General features: G+C 44.4%; 2 protein-coding genes across 2 annotated transcripts in view; one reads left to right on the forward strand and one right to left on the reverse strand.

Moving 5' to 3' along the window:
• The window catches only part of YPEL2 (yippee like 2), a 51945-nt gene extending 47237 nt beyond the window's left edge, over window positions 1-4708 (reverse strand). The window contains exon 1 of the mRNA XM_049772752.1: window positions 4400-4708. Coding sequence (XP_049628709.1) covers window positions 4400-4516 — 117 coding nt within the window. The 5' untranslated portion in view covers window positions 4517-4708. The remainder of the gene's footprint in view (window positions 1-4399) is intronic.
• Window positions 1-21209, forward strand: part of LOC126007121 (monocyte to macrophage differentiation factor) — a 225214-nt gene that overhangs the window by 72159 nt on the left and 131846 nt on the right. The gene's annotated exons all lie outside the window — the stretch shown is intronic.

A 21209-nucleotide genomic window follows, 5' to 3' on the forward strand; every position in this document is an offset into this window, starting at 1 on the left:
TTTAAACCAAACAACAGAATGTCAAGCTTCCAGATGAAAGGCTCTATTACAAGTACAAAGTATCATTTAATTACACTCCCATTCCAGTTATCTGCTTCCCAGCTCCTAACTCCCACTGGGTGAATTCTGAAACCTCATAAGAGATTATGTCAAGAGGGGAGAACAGGAGAAACATTCTCTAGCTGAACTTTCTTAAATGTAAGAGAGAAGCAAAATGAAAAGAAAGGCTCATTTTACAAGGAGGGGGCCAGAGCAATGATCTTTCAGATCTTTCCATTAAGCAGACCTGCATAAAAATCTATAGATTATTTAACGCCAGTCGGGGGTGGTCACAGTGGGAAATAAAGGAATCTTTGTATACTGCCAGCCACAGCTCACTCACTCTTTCCCCAGTCAAGCATTTAACCCAACTCCCTAAATCATCAAATTCTAATGCACCCCATCTGTGCACGGGTGGTGGCCAATGAAACCAAAGCCTGTGCTGATTTTGGCTGAGGCGTCTGAATGAACCTTTCTACCCCCAAATAGGCAAGGAAGGACAGAACGCCAACCTGGTTTGTTCATCACTTATCTTCACCCACATACGGTCTACCTCTGTATCTAACCATGTACTAAGTTCTTGACATGGATCAGATTCTACCTAAAGATACAAGGTGAGACATGTTCCCTCCCACATAGAAAAGGGGGCTTAACAGTTCCTAAAGAAGTCTTTAACTCAAAGTGGAAAAAAGGGGTTGCCCTTGCTCTTGCTCCTTAAGGCTCCTATCTGCATCTTTAGGGAATAAGGGTCCTTATTTTAACTGGTAAAAACATAAAATAATAAACTGACAGAAGATGAAACTCAAAAAGTTAGAATCTGCTAGATCATCTAATATCTTATATATGAGGCCAATGAATTAAGATATCAACTTTGGGGGCCGGAGAGACGACAGTATAGGGTTGAAGATGCTTGCCTTGCTTGTTATAGAATCTAATTCAATTCCCAGTACAATTGGGGATGAATCCTAAGAACAGAGCAGGGAATAGCTCCAGCACTGCCTTGTCTGACTCAGAGCACTGCCCAGTCCATTCCCAAAAAGACATCAACTTTGAAAGTTCTTAGCAGCTCCACCTATCAAATCTTCCCCTCTTACAAAGCCTGGCTCAAATATTACCTCTCCCAGGAATCCTTCCTAAATTTGCTCAAAGTAGTTGTTTTCTTTAAGCCTCTGGCTTATTCTTGGACAACGTTTGAGTCTCAACTTCTGCAAAAGTATAAAATATGACATATTATCTACCTTAAAGGCTTCAGTAAGATAACATTTATAAAGTGCCAAATAGCAGTTTTTAGTACAAAGAAGGTGCAAAAATGCATTTCACTGGCTCAGATATACAGTACTGACTCTTCAGATTAAAATGATGTCTTGGCTTCCATTTCCTCTGGAGATTCCCAGAACTAGGACAACTCACATTTTCCTTTCCAAGCAAGCAGGCCCCCTTCCAGAGTAGAGGCCTGAATGCTTTCTTTCCTCCCACAACTCAGCCTCCCCACATTTAAACTTCTAGACTCAACAGGTTCCCAACATTTATCTTCTTCTATTTGTTTTATGGCCACACCCAGCATTTTTCAGGAACTATTCCTGGCTCTATGCTCAAGGATAACTTTTGGGGGCCAGAAAAATAAGTAGGATGGTGGGGCATTTGCCTTGCACACAGCTGATTCGAACAGACGGTGGTTCAAATCCTGGCATCCCACGTGGTCCCCCGTGCCTGCCAGAGCCAGGAGTGACCCCTAAGTGCTGCCAGGTGTAACCCAAAAACCAAAAAAAAAAAAAAAGATCACTTTTGGTGGGACTCAGATGACCATATGAATGCCAGGGATTGAACTCTGGCCTTCATACAAAGCAAGCTGTACTTACACTCTGGCCCCAGGTTCACCATTTCAAGAAGAATCTAAGACAAGATGGAATTGTTAATAGTGGATACTAATTAGCAGGAACATAGAGAAAGTTAAGGGAGTCAAAGATCAGGATTTTGAAAGTTTCAGACCAAACCTGAAACAGGCCTACATAAAAGAGTTCAGTCCTCAGTCCTGACTTGAGAAGCCCCTCTACCACACATGTGGTTTTTCAGTCTTGGTAACTTCCTGCCAAAATCAGCCAGCTGGAATGTTCTAGAACTGTTGATCCTTTATCCCTTTTTGGCTGGGGTTACCCAGCCAGAGGCAAGGAAAGTTGATGCCATCTTTCCTAGTTCTTAAAGACAAATGAAGAACACTTATTTTTTTTTCCTTCAAATTTTTGTTCTTTTCTTAGGTAAAGGAGACATCCTGGTAATGCTTAGGGCTTACTCCTGGTTACAGACTCCAGGGTCCTCCTGATGGAGACTGGGGAACCCAATGGGAAGCCAAGGATGGAGCCAATGCAAGAGTCTTACCTGATGAACTATCTGGCCCTTTTTCTTCTAACTGGATTTACATAAAGCTTTTATTCTGGGCCCAGAGAGATAGCGCAGCATTTGCCTTGCAAGCAGCCAATCCAGGACCAAAGGTGGTTGGTTCGAATCCCGGTGTCCCATATGGTCCCCCATGCCTGCCAGGAGCTATTTCTGAGCAGACAGCCAGGAGTAACCCCTGAGCACTGCCGGGTGTGGCCCAAAAACCAAAAAAAAAAAAAAAAAAAAAAGCTTTTATTCTTCCTTGGGGCCAGAGAGATAGTATAGAAAGTGATAAAGAGGCGTGCCTTTCATGCAACTGATTCCAGTTTAATCCCTAGCTCCTGATCAATAATGGCATAGCCTGGGTAATTCTCAGCATCACAGGGTCCATGGAAAGGCCTCTTGGGCCCCTGAGCACCACTTAGGGAGCTCATTCTATCTGTATCCACCAACCACCAGAGCTGGAAGAGAATACAGTGATTAGTGTCTAAATGTAGCATGTGCCTGATCCAGATTCAAACCCCTTCATAAGGTCCCCCAAACATCTCAGACTGTATTCCTGGAGGCTGCTGACACCATAGGACTGGAGTAGCAGAGTCTTTAAGTTCAAGCATCAAAGCATCCAGGGATCCAGATACCCAAGGATCCAGACTAATGCAATATCACTGGGAATATATACTGGGTCAGTAATGACCCGCTCCTCTCCCCCACACATCAAAATTAAATTAATTTTTTCCTGTGAGTAGCATGAAATCTAGGTTATAAGGAAGAATTATTTTTAAAGAAGTCCCCCAAAAATATGGGGCCGGAGAGATAGCATGGAGGTAAGGTGTTTGCCTTTCATGCAGGAGGTCATCGGTTCGAATCCCGGCGTCCCATATGGTCCCCCGTGCCTGCCAGGAGCAATTTCTGAGTCTGGAGCCAGGAATAACCCCTGAGCACTGCCAGGTGTGACCCAAAAACCAAAAAAAAAAAAAAAAAAAGAAGTCCCCCAAAAATAAGGTGGGGCTTTTTGTTTATTTTTGGTTTGAGGGACAGAAGCCAGGATCATGCATGCAAAGCACATATTCTACCACTGAACCACATCCCTGGCCCCATGTCTTTCTTTTCATGTAGCCTAGAAAAAAAAACAAACCTGTTTCTCCTTCTTCCTCTGGGAATTTAGAGCTGTGAAGGAAATATTTCCCCTTGAAAACAGGGCCTGCAGGGGCTGCTTCTCAGACTGTGCTACTGGAATACCCCTTATTATTAATTACCCAGCCCTAGCTTTAGAAAGTAGCTGCCAAGGTGTCCCAGGGACAGAAGGGCTCTCTGTTCTCTCTTATGATTATGATCAGCTATCATGCCTGAAAGAGCTAGTTGGCTAGTTGGCTACCTCTTCACCAGTGTTCGTTGGTCCTTCCCAAAAGCCCATTTTCATAACCAAATAATAATCTCCCACCAATTCTCATCATCTACCATCATGCTACAACCCTAGTCTTCCTTCCCTAGAGTTTGAGGTGAAGTCTCTGTGCCACCATTCCTATCAACTTCTCAGAATTCACAGTTCAATGGGCAGCCTCCATCTTAGAAACATAAGCTAAGCACAGCAAACTCAAGCTTCCAATCCAGACCTGGGAGAGGGCATGATTCCCACAGATGAAATTCTCGGTTTGATGCCAGCACCAAATAAATAAATAAATAAATAAAGACTCCAAACAATCCTTGGTGTCTTCCCCTTTGGTTTGTGAGTGGTCAGTCATGAGGAGGACATAAATGGTCCCAGGTAACCAATTAAATATGCACACTCTCCCTCAACTAAAGAGCTGTTTTTCAGTTAGTGGAGGGAGACAGTCCTTCCCCTATCAGTCCTCCCTCTACAAAAAGAGGGTGTACACATTGCCTGCCTCTTTGGGAGACCTTGTAAAACCCTGCAGGTTCTGGTGAGGTGGTACCCTCCCCCAGGGTTTGAAGGAGAGTAAGGTCTGCAGGAACAGGTAGGTACCTTAGAAATGAGTTCATCATGATTGGCCAAGTGGGCTCTGCAGTGAATGCAGCTGTAGGTTCTGTGGCAGGAAGGCAGATATGCCTGGAAAGTCTTCGATCTTGTCATCTTCACCATTGGTGCTGCTGACCGTGGAGCAAACTCTGGGGCGGCCCACGAGGCACTCCCACAGGATGGGTCGCACGGGAAACACCGGAAGACACAGGTAAAGGCCGTGATTTAACAGGGGGTGGGTGTGGGGCAGGCTCCACACACTGACGCTGTCTTCAGAGGAAGGACCCTCGAACTGAGGTCCAGGGCTGGTTCTCAGCAGCCTGCAGTACCAAGATAAGAGTAATGTCATTAGTTGATGGTGCTGAACTTCCAAAAGCACATGCAGTAATTATGAATGCAATGAGGTGCGATGAGGGAGAAAGAGATAGAAGGTAAGAGGAAAGAGACCCCTTCTCTGTTTCTTGCAGACCTGTTTAACGAATGGGAAAGAAGTCACCAGAAATCACAGCATTGGTGCTTTTCTAAACCCTGGAGGATGAGTCACAGTTGCCTGTGTAAACAGACACTCAGCAAACTGACAGATAACTATTCCCCAGGAGCTGCTGATAGCCAGGTGTGAAGATGTGCTCCCTGCAGGCCCAAGAAGTGGATTTTTCTCCTGAGCCAGCTGACGGAAACTGCCAAACAAAAAGTTCAGTATACAGAGGTTCACTCCATCAACAAAAGCATGAATTTCTCATCCATTCCCACAGGCAGTGAGACTTCCAACACCTGAAACTGCTACCTGCAGAGCCAACAAAGCCCTCTACAAGTGAACTACGTACAGAATACAAAGAACAACTTCCCAGACAGAAGCAGCCCTCCCTCATGGCTGGTTGGTGCTTTTTTAGGGAGGAGTTGGGCTGGAAGTGGCCCTTCCCAGATGTTGATGCTCAGCACAGGAGATGAAAGGATTTTTATTTTATTTTATGTTGCTGTGGTTTTAGTGGGGGGGAGGGACAAACCTGACTTAGTGCTTTGAATCGCTCCCAGAAATGCTGCTAGGAAAAGAAAGCAGGAGTCACCCATGCTAAGCATGTACCCAGGCCATAGATTGTATGTGCTAATCTAGTGAGTGAACATATAAAACTAATGGATATATGACCTGCCATTTAGAATTCCTAACAATGGGTGGAATTATTTGCAATTCTCAAGACTCAGTTATTCACCACCCAGCACCAAACACATCTTTCCAAAGACACAAAGAAAGTAGGTGGCTACAAGGGTAAGTTTCAGATCTTAGGGTAAAACCCCCAAAGTCTCAGTCAGCTACCTGAGGTTTTGGTCGCAGACTCATTCTGAGGCTCCAGCATCTGCCTTTCCCTGGGATTCACTAAATGGGGATGGTGTTCCCACTTGCCTACCTCCCGGGAGAGAAGGAGTGTTAATTAATGCCTGCATCATGCTTTGAAAATAAAAATTATTTAGAGAGACGGGGGAGGGAGACAAACAAAATCAGACCTTTCTTCTTGGATTATATCTGGGATCCATCTGGATGTTCAGAGAAAAGTCTACAACCATAGCCCTCTTTTCCCGCTCATCATCTCTGGAACCAAATTGTCCTTTTGTTGGTCATCCTTGCCATAACAGCAGTTCCTAATTGCTACTGAACTCCTACTATGTCTTCTTTTTCTGTTTTTTGTTTGTTTGTTTGTTTAGGGGAGCATAACCAACATGCTTAGGCACTATTCTTGGGTATATGCTCAGGAATTTCTCCTGGGAGTGCTCAGGGAATCTTATAGAATACTGAAGATGGAGGTTGAGCCTGCTGCAAAGCAAATGCCCTACACACTGTACTATAATTTCAGTCCCAGGACTTCTATGCTTCCTGAGTGGCCAGAACTTGGCTCAAGAGCAGTTCAATTACCCCTTAGCTGCACACTCCGTGCAACTCTAAGTCCGACAGGGACCACTCTCTAGGTGACCTATTACACGGAAAGGAGCAACTACTGAAGAAATTTAGACCCCAAGGGCACAGGACAATGGCAGCCAATCACTATTTGATTGGAGCCACTCCCCACATGTTCCCATCATGTAGAAACTCAAGACATTATTCTTGCTAGACATGTGCTCTTCCATATAAGCTATCTCCCCAGCCTTTGCACTGATATTTCTCTCTCTCTCTGTCTCTCTCTCTCTCTCTCATGTGTGTGTGTGTGTGTGTGTGTGTGTGTGTGTGTGTGTGTGTGTGTGTGTGTGTTAAAGATGTGAGGTTAGGACCAGAGAGAGAGAGTTCAATGGGTTGAGCACATACTTTGCATGCAGGGGGTCCGTGTTCAGTCCCAAAAACTATATGATTTCCTAAAACACTGTCAGGCATAACCTCCAAGTACAAAGTTTGGAGCAATCCCTAAGTATCACTGGGTTGTTGACTCTTTTTCTAGTCGGATTTAGAATTAGTTTGTTTAGAAATCAGTTTGGTTGGTTGGTTGGTTGGTTGGTTGGTTGGTTGGTTGGTTGGTTGGTTAGTTGGTTGGCTGGGGGTGTTGGGGCTTACTCTTGGCTCTGCCCTATAAAATAAGTTCTTTACAAAGGATGTGAGGAGCCAGGGCAATAGTACATACAGCAGGTAGGGCATTTGTCTTGCATACAGCCACACTATATTTCATCCCCAGTATCCCATACGATCCCTAAGCCTACCAGTGCAGAGCCAGAAGGAAGCCCTGAGCCACCAGTGAGCCACCAGGTGTGACCCCAAAACAAAACAAAAGCAAAAAAGATCTGAATTTGACTTAAACTAGACAGCAAAGAAATCCATAAAATGCAGGTGAGACTCCATTACCCCAGTTTTTTCTTGGTTAAGCCTGAACATAACAGGAGACTGTGGAGGAAGAGAATGTGCCTAGGAGCCAACCTGGCAGGCCCTCAGGGGTGAGGGTGTCAGAGTGGAAGACCATGAGATATCAAGGCTGTCAAGTGTAGAAATGCTCCAGGTAGTGAAAAGAATTAAATCCCACCTATGGCAGTTCCAGGACTACCTGTGCTTTTCAAACTTGTTCCTCCTTCACTGTGGACTGTACTTTGGGGGAAAGTAAAGGGCAGAAGGAGTAAGTGAGGATGCCTGCTCCACATCAGCCATTTCTACAGTCCAGGGCTGCCTAGCGGGGGAGCACACAGAACTCTGGCCTGGTCCTTCAAATACAAACATAAAGGGAAGCAAAGGCAACAATAAGACTTGGCTGCCAGTCTGGGTTTACAGAGCAGCCACAGGGTCTGTTTTCTTATACATGCAGACAGCTTCTAAATTACACATTTCCCCTGAGTAAAATTAGTTCTTCTCTCACTTCTCTTCTGTGGGAAACCCAAAAAGTGCACACGTAGGGGCCTGTGGTTACATTCAGTTTCAAATCTGAATCCCTGAACTAATTCAGAGCTACCTGAGGAATAACCATGGTCTGTGATGCATAGGGCCAGGGAGAGAGCTCTAAGGCTGAATAAAGGCTTTTCATGCAGGAGATTTGGGTTTGAACCCCAGCACTGCATGTACCCTCCACCCCCAGAACAGCTGGAAGTGACCCAAGACAAAGCCAGGAGTATTCCCTAGAGCATCGCTGAATACAGTCCAAAGACCTAAAAATAAAAAATGCTGATCCATCAACAACTTTTAACTCTGTATCTCATGGTGATTCAATTCCAAAAATAAAAACTTAAAATATCCATACACTCATTCTCAGCACACTGTAACAATAAAATTGAGATGGTCTGAGTACAGAGAGAAGTAACAAAGCACATGCTTAGAGTGTGTGTGAGGCTGTGCATGGACCCCTAAGCAAAGTAAAGTGTGACCGCATGCCCTCCCCCAGTACCACCACATTACTGCCTGTACCCCTACTGCTGAGGTTGTCATTATTGGGGCACCAACAGCCCCTATTACTGGCCCTAGTTCTTCCCAAAATAGATAAATTTTTTAATTATTTTTTGTAATAGCAGTAACAGGGAGAACAGGCAGAACTCAAAGTAACTGGGGCTAGTTATATGCTCTTCCACTTTGAGCTATATCTTAGGCCCTTAGACAAAATTTTTTTTATCATGTTAGCAGGTAGAATTCTTGGGGCGTTCAGGATCTGTGACCAGGGATCACTTCTGTGGTGCTTGGGGATCATATGTGGTGCTGAAAATAAAGGCTCGGTTAGCCACATTCAAAGCAAGCTCCTTAAATCTTGTATTTTCTCCTCCAGCCTCAAGACTGATTCTTAAAAGATGAAATGAAGGTTGTAAAGCTGCAAAACTTATCACATTTTAATTGTTGCACTATGATCCCTGTTAATGGAGCCACAAGCTCCATGGGACTTCCTGAGTTCAACTTGCTGAACATACTGGGGTTCAAATTGATTCCCAACAATTAAGTAAGTGTGATATTTAAAAGCCTCAGGGCACATGGACAAATTAAATACCATTTTAAATGCTGTAGTAATCCATCACAATGGAAACTAGAGGAAGATTTGCTGCCATCCCCAGCTGACTCTGGATTAGCTAAGAGAGATGTAAAACATTATAATTAAAAACAAAGACCTGGGCTGGAGCACAGGCTTTGCATGCAGGAGGTCCAAGTTTGATTCCTAGCACTGCATAATCTCAATTACTGCTGGAGCAACCATGAAGTTGAGTATTCCTAGAACACTGCCATATCCCCTTCCCCCAAAAAAAGATCTTAGATATCCCATTTAAGTGCATTTTACATGGGGGTAGATAATTTTTGGATTGCTGGTTGGTTGATTGGTTGGTTTTGGTTTGGTTTAGGAGCCAAACTGGTATTGCTCAGGAATTACTCCTGCCAGGGCTCAGAGGGATCATATAGGGTCCAGTGATAGAACCCAGGTTATCACTGTGTAAGACAAGTACCCTACACACTCTATTATCTGTCCAATCCCAGATATCCCATTTTGATTGCAAAATGCATAAGACACACACACAATGCTTGGCTAAGGCACTTGACAGGTCAATTCCACCAGCTAGCACTCAAAAACAGAATCTTTTCAGTAGCACCAGGATGAAAGGGCTGGATGTACAAACTCTTCAGGCAACTCATAAAGGAACTCAACGATAGGGGAAGCTGGGCCAAACATACAGAAAGAATTTAAGAATAAGGAGTGGGTGGGTGGGGGGTTGTCAAGCTCACATAGGGCAGGAAAATCTGCAGCCTCTGTCTGTGTTATTTCTAAGTGGTGCTGTGGAAGAGAGTCAGGTAAGGCTGGCTCTGGAGTCCCAATCCAGCTCTACTTCTTTCTGGGTGACTGTTAGCAAGTTTTCAACCACTCTAATTCTCAGCTGTCCCTTAATAAATCAATTAAGGGAGACAATGTAAACACATACAGAGCTGGCATACACCCAAAAGGATGGTGGATTTTTAAAGAAGAAATGGAGGGTATTGCTTAAAAAAAAAAAAAAAAAGGAGGAGCTGAAAGATAGTAGTACAGCAGGTAGGATGCTTGTCTGGTCTGTGGCCAACCTGAGTTCAGTTACTGGGGGACCTATCAGGAGTGATTCCTGAGTGCAGAGCAAGTCCTGATCAGAGCCAGATGTGCCCCCATACCCACCACCTTCTCACCTTCCAAAAAAATAAATGAGAGCTCAGATGTGTGAGATTTTTGGCCACTGTCAGAAATGGTGCATAGAGACTCTTCAATGTCAACACTGTCTTCAAGGCAAGGTAAAAAGTCAATGACACTGGGGGAAGGAACAACATGATGCTGAGGTGGCTTCTCCAGAACATGTTCCACAGACTTGAAGCACCCTGGGAGAAAAAGTGTGCTGGTTTTCACAGCCTCACAGATCTCTTTCCTGATCCAACACACCTCTATATTTTGGCAGAGTTTTCTATTTAAAAAGTTGATCTAAGGACCTGGGAGATAGTACAGTAGGTAGGTTGCTTGTCTTGCAAGGGACCAACCTAGTTCAGTTCCCAACACTACATATAATCTCCCCTTAACCCCTCTGGGAGAGATTCCTCAACACAGAGCCAGAGGTTGGTCCTGAGCACCATTAGGAGTGGCCCAAAACCAAGAACAATAACAGAAAGTCAGTTCTAACCACAGAGTCACTCACATTTCAAGATGACAATTCTGGAATCGGCTAAAAGATGATCTTGCAACCAAGCCTTACAACCAGGCTTCCAGGTTTCAAGCTTCAGTTCTATCATTGCCATATTTTTCACTCTATAAGACACACCTGACTATCAGATGTACATTGTGTTTAGATGCTCTCCTCCCCTGCACTCAGGCTTCAGCTCCAGACAGCATTCCATAAGGCACATTTTGGGGGAGAAATAGTACAGTGCATCTTATGGTACGAAAAATACAATATTTGTGCGCCGACAGGTAATGCACCTCTCTGGGCCTCACGTTCCTCATTGGAAACAGGACTAATCCACTTCAGACAATAAGTGAACAATAAACACCTACATGACATCTAGCACATGTGCCTGGCATGTAGTAGGCAAACAGTAAGTTCTAAGTATGCATTCCTGCTAACAATAACATTTACCATCAAGACCCACACCGCTATGTTCCATTTACTGAAATAACAATTAACAGTCTATCGTGAGTCAGGAATCTCCTAAGCTAATCTGGCAGCCAAACTTTATCCTTCCTCCTAATGTGCAGCATCAGCATTGTCATTTTTTAAAACTTTTGTCTTGAGCCAGAGTGATAGTACGGTGGTAGGGCATTTGCCTTGCATGTTACCGACCTGGGACAGACCCAGGTTCAATCCCCAACCTCCTATGTGGTCCCCCCAAGCCTGCCAAGAGCGAATTCTGAGTGCAGAACCAGGAGTAACCCCTGAACACATCCAGGTGTGTCCCTAAAACCAAAATAAATAAATAATAAAATAAAACAAAACTTTTGTCTTGGGGCCACATCTAGCAGTGATCAGGGTTTACTCCTGACTCTGTGCTCAGGAATTACTTTGGAGATACTGGGGGGGAGGGGGCACATACATGCTGAGGATTAATCCCAGGTTGGCCATGTGCAAGGTAAGTGCCTTCCCGCTGTACTAACTCTCCAGTCCCAATCATTGTGCCCTCCCTGGTTTTGCTATAGGCATTTCCTTACTATGCTTCTTGCCAGGCCCTTGTCTCTGAAGATTGAACTCAAATATCACCTCAGCCTTAGTTTATGGGCCCCCAACTCTGTTTCCCTGCTAATGGAAATTATCCTTTTCTGTATCCTCAGTACCCTATGCTGAAGTTAAGTTATTGAGAGCAGGGACCACAGTTTAGTCATTTTGCACCTCCAGAATCATTAGCATGCAAGCTTCACAGTGGTGACCACTATGACCAAACTCCTCCCTCTGCCTCACTGGGCTGCTAACTAGACCAGCAGCACATCTTCCATGTAATAAATGTGACTGAGGCCCTTCCTTTATCTTCCAAGCAACAGTGAATAGGGGCAACTGTCAGACTCCTACCTTCTGAAATCCAATTCTCTTGAGCATCCCCCTACCCTATTAAGATCCATATTCAAGGGTCTGCTTTGGGCATCCCATTCCCATTCTTGACATTTTCAAGGTCTAGCTTAAAATACAGAAATGGAGAAAGAGAGTGAGCCACTTAAATAATAACCCTTAGCAGGCCTCAAACCCCCCTCCCATCCCACAACAAAGAAAGCCCCATTATGGCAGAGATTCTTACAAAAGAGTCTATTCCACCTAAGGTGACAAAGAGCTGCCTTGACTGGAAGCAATGAATAGGTAGTGGCAGTTAAATGACATAGGTGAGCCATTCTGGCACCAAGAAGACTGTCATCCTTCCACATTACAATTATCACTAGCATCCTGAACTCAACCAAGGGCATACTTAAGATATCCAGTTTCCCTGAGCTTCCACCCAATTAAAAAAAAAAAGTGGGGGCCTCGGAGATATAGCATGGAGGTAGGGCATTTGCCTTGCATGCAGAAGGACGGTGTTTCGAATCCCGGCATCCCATATGGTCCCCTAAGCCTGCCAGCAGTAACACCCAAGCACTGCTGGGTATGACCCAAAAACAAAACAACAACAACAACAACAAAGTGGGTAGTGAGTGGCCCATTGTGAGGAGCACAGAACCTGGCAGCTGGTAGACCTGGATTCAGTATTGCTTCACCTTACTAGCTGCATCACTCTTGGACAAACTGCCTAAAAGGGAACACCAGTTTATAACCCATGGAGGGGACTCAAGAGTCAGATAAGGAAATCTAAGTGCTTCTAGCATGTGGTTAGTAGTCAATAAAACCTGATCAGCTGTAATCCTTTCTGATAATGGAGAAAAGGTGTGGGATCCAAAGACCCAACAACGTTCCTTTCCAGGGTGGTTTCAGAGACAGGGCCTAAATGAGTCCACTTAGAAGTATATTGTGTTTCAAGTGGGTTTTGTTGCTTGGCTGGGGACCTGGCACTGGGATCCAAGCAGCATACCTCTCTATCATTTAGTGTATCCACAAAGTTCCCCTTGATTTGCTTGGGCCCCATGAACCCCAGAATGGTACCGCTGCTGCTACTGGAAACTTCACTGAAGAGCCCCTATAAAAGCTTCCATGGAGCTGACATGCAGGAAAAACAGGAAAACCAACATCATCATTTTATAGCTGCCCATTGTATAGCACTGAGCCTGGGCAGTGCTTCAAATCCATCCCGTTGATGATAAACAGTTTCAATTTTCTTTCCCCATTTCCTCCCTACCCCTCCCCACCCCTACACACACTGTCTTCATTTTCATTCCCATAGGATTAACCAGCTTGGATTTTTTTTTTAATCCTTCATAAATAAAACCAACTAGTTTTTCCCTGCTCTAGATGCAGGACCTGATCAAATTCAGATGTAGGATCTGATTCATCAGATCATCATCCTACATAATGCCTGGGCCTCCTTCAGCTTTCAAGTCTTGAGTTCACATTGTATTGGGGGGGGGGTGTTGGGTCACACCCAGCGGTACTCAGGTACTCATCCCTAACTCTGTGCTCAGAATTCGATCCTGGCAGTCTCAGGGGACCATATGGGATGCTGGGATTCGAACTATCGTCTGTCCTGGGTCAGCTGCGTGCAAGGCAAACACCCTACCGCTGTGCTCTCTCTCCAGCGCCCGGAATTCACATTGTATACAGCTGACAAGAGCATTCACCTAACAACGATTACTGCTAAGACCTAGGTCTCAAGGACTGAGTGATGATAGCTCAATCAGATGAAAGTATGTTGTGGGTTTGATCCTTAGCACTACATAGTCGGTTTAAAAGTGATACCACTGTATTACTGTACACTACCACTGTGGACCCCAAACATCAAAACATGCATGTCTCAAAGTCCACTCAGAGATACTGCAGATCTTTACCACATCTGTTGGCATAGCCATGTATTTACCACACAGCCCTTAGTTCAGCCCTTTGTCTTGGGAGGCATCCACCTGAGGGTCGCATCTGTTAGAGCATCTCCCCGGAACATCATATAACGTGCATGTAGTTCATTAAACAGAAGAAGCTGTTGCTCCCTGGGTCTGAAGAATGAAGAGTTTAGTTATCCCTTTGGGTTATTTCCACAATATCTTAACGATCTGACTAAAGATTTCATTCACAAGAAAATGTGGTGAAAGTTTGTCAACAGTTTTCCTTTGGCTCCTGGCAATGCTCAAACCCAAGACTCCTGCATGCAAACTATGTGCTCCAGTACCTTGAATCATCTGTCTGCTGTGTGTTATCACCCTAAATGATTTCCTTTTTCTTAAACAACTCTCAGCTACAGAAAAGGATTTAAGAAGGCTTACTGGAGTCAAACAATATAATACTATTAAAATAGATTAAGAAATTGGGGTAGGAGGAATAAAAGAACCAAGGAGACTTTTAGAACATAGAAGTTCATGCAGTTAAATAGCTAAAAATCTGCTGAATTTCAATAAATTGTGTAGTTGGCTTTGAGCTTAATAGCCATGGCAGAAAAGAAAGTATCAGCAGTTACCAGATTTATAGTTCCTACTAAACATTTTGGCTGCTCAAGATACAGATTTCCTGAGACACCTCTCCTCTAAGTAACTGTAGTGGAGACAATGAGTAACCCATTGGGCAAGATCCCCAGCACACCCCACAGTTCCTAACAATCTCTTGCAATCAAAAGTTTCTTAGAGGCCCCTTTGTGAAAATAGGCAGCAAAACAAAAAGGCAGTTCAGGGAAACGGGAAGGAGGCAAATCAGGGCAACCCTAGAACATGACTTTCGGATGGTCTGTCTGTATCCAGTGAAACTCTACAGAGGAATGGAAGCACTGCAGAGCTGCTGGCAGCTCTCCATGAATATCATTTATCACAACCAGGCTTTTGAGTAACAAAAATATGGGCAGTCGCCCACATGCCAAGTCTAAACACTAAAACTTTTGACTGCTAACACTATTTCTATTTGGCCCTGGGGCTGCATTCAGCTCTCTTGTAGGCTGCTTTTTTCCCTACAATTCTTTTTTTTTCATCACACTCTTTCCTCATTCCTCTTTTTCTCTGTCTCTTTCTCTCTGTCTCTTTCTCTCTGTCTCTTTCTCTCTGTCTCTCTGTCTCTCTCTCTGTCTCTGTCTCTCTCTCTCTCTCTCAACCTCAATTTCAATTTCCCCAATTGTTCTTGTTCAGACCTGCACATGCTTCCTGAATGTGATGGCCTGTAATGCCCCCCCCCTTACCTGCCCTTACTCTGCCTCATTCTACATGTCCTTATGCTCACCTATAAGTTTCCAAACCTCTGCTTCCTATTACGGGATCACCCCCTCCCTCCCAAGAAAAGGATGCTTCTATCTGCTGTATCTGACTCCTATCACCTTTATCTGAATTCTGTTTCCTCCTCCTGAAAGTTGCTCCAGCAGGAAACTTTTTGGGGGCTGGGGCATACCCAGTGGTGCTCAGGGGTCATTCCTGGCTCTGTGCTCAGAAATCACTCCTGGCAGAAAAGAAAAGAAAATAAAAGAAAAGAAAAGAAAAGAAAAGAAAAGAAAAGAAAAGAAAAGAAAAGAAAAGAAAAGAAAAGAAGAGAAGAGAAGAGAAGAGAAGAGAAGAGAAAAGAGAAAAGAAGAGAAAGGAAGAGAAGAGAAGAGAAGAGAGAGAAGAGAAGAGAAGAGAAGAGAAGAGAAGAGAAGAGAAGAGAAGAGGAAGGAAGGAAGGAAGGAAGGAAGGAAGGAAGGAAGGAAGGAAGGAAGGAAGGAAGGAAGGAAGGAAGGAAGGAAGGAAGAAGGAAGGAAGGAAGGAAGGAAGGAAGGAAGGAAGGAAGGAAGGAAGGAAAGAAAGAAAGAAAGAAAGAGGGCCGGGTAGGTGGCGCTGGAGGTAAGGTGTCTGCCTTGCAAGCGCTAGCCAAGGAAGGACCGCGGTTCGATCCCCGGCGTCCCATATGGTCCCCCCAAGCCAGGGGCGATTTCTGAGCACATAGCCAGGAGTAACCCCTGAGCGTCAAACGGGTGTGGCCCAAAAACCAAAAAAAAAAAAAAAAAAAAAAAAAAAAAAAAAAAAAAAAAAAAAAAAAAAAAGAAAGAAAGAAAGAAAGAAAGAAAGAAAGAAAGAAAGAAAGAAAGAAAGAAAGAAAGAAGAAAGAAAGAAAGAAAGAAAGAAAGAAAGAAAGAACGAAAGAAAGAAAGCAAGAAAGAAAGAAAGACAGACAGAAAGACAGAAAGAAAGACAGAAAGAAAGAAAGAAATCACTCCTGGCAGGCTTAAAACCATATAGGATGCCGGGGGGGGGGGGGGTTCAAACCCTGGTAGGTTGGCTGTATGTAAGGCAAACACCCTACACACTGTGCTATCATTCTGGCCTCTCCAGCAGGAAACTTTCATCTGCCTCATCCTTTTGATGGGAGATTTTGCACTGAAACCCACCTTCGCATGTCATTCTCAATCGCACCAGCAAAGCTGCAGGAGGCTGCTTCTCAGACTCCCTGACTCAGCTCTTACCTCTCCAGCCTGTTTTAGAGTTCTATTTATACAACACAATCGGATCACATCTGGCTCATGTTTCACATTGCCAGTGGTTTCCTAGCAGCCTGCAGGACAGGGTCCAACTCCTCAGGTGGCACCAAGATCTGAGGCCAGGTTCTCTTCGTTTTCTCCTCACCCCAGCACACTAACTTCATTCATCACCTTTTTTTTTTTTTTTTTTTTTTTTTTGGTTTTTGGGCCACACCCAGTGTTGCTTAGGGGTTACTCCTGGCTCCAAGCTCAGAAATTGCTCCTGGTTTGGGGGACCATATGGAATGCCAGGGATCAAACCGAGGTCAGTCCTGGGTCAGCCGCATGCAAGTCAAATGCCCTATTGCTGCGCTTTCCATCCAGCCCATTACTTTTTTTTTTTTGTTTTTGTTTTTGTTTTTGTTTTTTTTGGGCCACACCTGGCAGTGCTCAGGGGTTACTCCCGGCTGTCTGCTCAGAAATAGCTCCTGGCAGGCACGGGAGACCATATGGGACACCGGGATTCGAACCAACCACCTTTGGTCCTGGATCGGCTGCTTGCAAGGCAAACGCCGCTGTGCTATCTCTCCGGGCCCTCATTACTTTTTCTTGAACTGTTGTAGCCTTCTACAAATTCTTCACCAATCTTCTCTGCCTGGTGCACAGAGTAAGGTACTTATTCCTTAATAGCCAGCTCAAATAACACTAAGCAGAACATTCAGACACCTGCTCCTCTCTGGAGAGCACCGATGCACACAGAAACTTTCTGTGCCTGCATTCCCTGCCCCAGGATGGGAACTGCCTGCAGACAGAATACAGTGCTGATAACACCACTATGTCTCTATGAGCCCAAGATTCCTAAATGTCTGGCATTTCACAGATTCCAGATAAATGTTAATGGAGTCAAATGAGTGATCAGTGAAACTTGTACTGGCCTATTTTTTTTTAACTTCCTGCTTTGCCACTACCCAATACATTAAATTTTCTAATCTGGACATTGCCTAAGATTCAAGCACACAAATTCTCCACAAAGTTAACACTCCAACAGACTAAGGGCGAGGCACTTGCCTTGTATATGCCTGGGTTAAAGCCCTGACACTTAGCACCATTAAGAATGATCCTGAAGGCAGCCTGCACACCATCCCCTCACCCAAAAGAAACAAATAAAAATCCAACAAGTGGGGCCAGAGTAATAGTTCAGTGGGTAGGATGCTTGCCTTGCATGCAGCTGACCTGGATTCAATCCCCAGCATACCATATGGTCCCTCAAGCACTGCCTGTAGTAATTTCTGAGCATAGAGTCAGGAGTAAGCCCTGAGCATCACCAGGTGTGGCTTTAAAAAAAATCCAATGAATTATTATAAGATCACATGGGTTAGGTAGGCAGTTTATTTATTTTTATTTATTTATTTATTTATTTATTTACTTTTGGTTTTGGAGCCACACCTGGCAGTGCTCATGGGGTTACTCCTGGCTATGCTCAGAAATAGCTCCTGGCAGGCACAAGGGACCATATGGGATGCCAGGATTTGAGCAACCACCTTAGGTCCTGGATCGGCTGCTTGCAAGGCAAACACCACTGTGCTATCTCTCCGACCCAGGTAGTTTATTTTTTATTTATTTATTTTGGATTTGGGGTCACACCCGGCATTGCTTAGGGGTTACTCCTTGGCTCTATACTCAGAAATCTCCCCTGGCAGGCTCAGGGGACCATATGGGATGCTGGGATTCGAACCACCATTCATCCTGGGTCGGCTGAGTGCAAGGCAAACACCCTACCGTTGTGCTATCTCTCCAGTTCTGGTTTGTTTAAATTTTTGTGCCACATCCAACAGTGCTCAACTACAAGAGGCTTGTTGCAGGAGTTTGAACCTGGGCCTCTTTAAGGCAAAGCTTGTGCTCAGTCCACTGGACTCTCTGGTGCAAGTAGATTAAGTCTGAAATTCAGTCAAGCCCTCTGAGTATATCCACTTGCATCTGATGACAGAAAAGCCATTCCGCCTCCCCCAGCCATTCTTACCCTCCCCGAGCTGGCACTGAATTTCTGAACCTTAATGAAAAACTTCACACTGCCATCCCAGCTGCCATGCTGCTCTTTGGTTGACCCTACAAAATAGGGCAGTCCTAGACAGAGACGTCAGAGTAAAACAGTGTCAGACTGAAACTCATACAAGAAAGAAAGGGGTTCCTCGATTCTACCTCTGCTAACACAGAAGAGGCTGATCTATCTTTTTCCTCCCAGCCCCAGACTGCTGGCCTCAGCTCAGTCTTTTGTTTTCTGTCTGGCCAGGCAGGAGATGGTAATCCTGTTGAAAACAAAATGAACACACCCAGATGGGGCTGAACACTAATATAAAACAGCTATTTACCACATCTATCAAGAAAACCTCTTGGAAGGCAAAACAGGAGATCTTGCCAATCTTCCAAGTGACTTCACTAGAGAACCTTCCTACCTTAGCCTCCTGAAACACCCAGGAGGTCCAGACTCTGTTCACAGCAGTGTATTTTGTTGTTTGTTTTTGTTTTCTTTTGTTTTGTTTGTGGGGAGGGGGAGAGAAAGGCACACCCAGCAATGCTCAGGTCTCACTCATGCTCTGCACTCAAAAATCAAGGTACCATATGGGATGTCAGGAATTGAACTGGGGTCTGCTGTGTGCAAGGCAAGAAACCTACCCACTGTACTATCTCTCTGGCTCCACAGTTGTGGTTTTACTGATGTCCAATGATCATCTTAACTGTCACTTGTGTCTGGGCCATTCAGATATCACATGTGATGTGTCTTTGAGACAATAACCCTGTGGGATCCAGATTTCTTCTAAATTATTTTAATAGATATTAAAGCACCATAATTTATAGTTATTCTTTTAACTACTGCTGCCCTGGGGCAATTACAAACCATCTCTCCTGAGTCCTGCCAATAAGATTCTGTTGTTCAGCTGTCAGCACTTTAATCTCATTTTAATTCTCACTTTAATCTCTCAAGTCAAATAAACCCCAAACTCAAAACTCTGACAGCTCTAGCTAGGCTCCCTACCTTTCCACAATTGGAATTTTGAAAACTAAACTGAAAACTCAGGGACAGGAGAAAAGGGGCTTTCAAAGACTAACTGTTTATAAAGTCTAGGCATTGCTCGCCTAAATGAAGATGGATTCATTTCATTCTGGGAACCATTAATCTGGCATCCTGTGCTGTCATTACTAAAGAAGAGAAAGTGGAGTTGGAGGCAGAGTAGCTTGAGAGCAAGCTTCTGCATCACTTCTTTGGTTGTAAGCATGGCGGAAAGACATGAATCAGGGTGGCCTCTTCTTTCCAGGGCTGGAACGGCAAGGGATGAGAAAAAGTAACGCCACAGACAACTGCAGCCTAAAAATGATGGGGACAACCATATGAAAACTAGCTTTTTTGGTGGAAGGGGAGAGGTTTCCAAACAGTTCTGGGGATGGGGATATTACTTACAGTGATAATCAAGGTCAGTACTTGAGCAGGAGATGTGGGGAAAAGGGCCACAGGACTGTACCCATGTGGAAGTATATGTTTGGATTTGGAGTGTGGTGTGGTGTGCCACTATATATATATACAATAATGTTCAATTATTATCTTAACTGTCACCTGTGTCTGGGCCATTCAGATATCACATGTGATGTGTCTTTGAGGCACATACACACACACATACACACACACATATAGCAGCACTATGGTTGAAGAGAACTTATGGCTTTGGGACATAGAGATAGTGCAAGAATTAGAACATTTTCTTTATTTTTGTTTTTTGTTTTTAGGTCACACCCAAAAGCACTCAGGGGTTACTCCTGGCTCTATGCTCAGAAATAGCCCCTGGCAGGCACAAGGGACCATATGGGATGCCGGGATTCAAACCACGGTCCTTCTGCATGAAAGGCAAATGCCTTACCTCCATGCTATCTCTGCGGCCCCAGATTAGAACATTTTCCTTGCATGTGGCTACCCCAGGTTTGATCCCTGACCCTGAATATGGTCCTCTGAGCAGCACTAGGGATCACTTCAAAGCACAGAGGGGAAGAAAAAAAAAAAAAAAGCACAGAGACAGGAATAGCCCCTGGGCACCACTGGCTGTGGCCCAACAATTTCACCACCACCACCAATAAAAAAAATGACAGGAAAAAGAAACTCGGGACTTTATCTTGCAGCCTGAAACCTGAAAACCAGCTTCTTTTCTTTGGTTCTCCAAGGATCCCAGACCTTGAGGGGATCACAACATCAACAATTATGCTCAAAAACCTCATTTATTTTTTGCTGATTTTTTTTCCTTTGGGACACACCCAGAATATACAGGGATTACTCTGGCTCTGTGATCAGGGATTAATTCTAGTGGGCTTGGTGGACCTTATGGGATGTTGGGGATTGAATTTAGGTTGACCGCATGCAAGGCAAATGCCTACTTGCTGTACTATAGCCCTGGCCTCAGGACTTCATATCTATCCTGTGTGCTTTATCCTGAGTCATCTTCAAGACCCCGCCAAATTTATTTTCTCTTACCCTAAAATTTTATTCTGTATAAAAAGCATTCACTAAGTCAACATTCATGGAATTTCCGCATAGTACACCATTTCTGGTCAGAGGTTTTCCTGAATCAGCCAGGATTCCTGCCTAGTCCAAAGCCTGGCTCCCATTAGCAGTCTAGAAAGCATAGGTTGACAAAAGGTGGGAAGAAAGAAAATTAGGTGGCACCTCTGAGTCTTGGATTAATTGTCAAAAAAAACCCTGCTGATGCCACAATTTCCTATTATAGGCCCAGGAAGGGACCAGATACTAGGTATGCTCTACCTAAGTTCTCATCAGATCATGGAGGCAAGAATGAAGATGGAAAAAAAAAAAAAAAAAAAGAAGAAGAATGAAGATGGGCTGGAGCGATAGCATAGCAG

This window comes from Suncus etruscus, chromosome 1 (assembly GCF_024139225.1).
Source record: "Suncus etruscus isolate mSunEtr1 chromosome 1, mSunEtr1.pri.cur, whole genome shotgun sequence".
In the NCBI taxonomy this organism is placed as follows: domain Eukaryota; kingdom Metazoa; phylum Chordata; class Mammalia; order Eulipotyphla; family Soricidae; genus Suncus; species Suncus etruscus.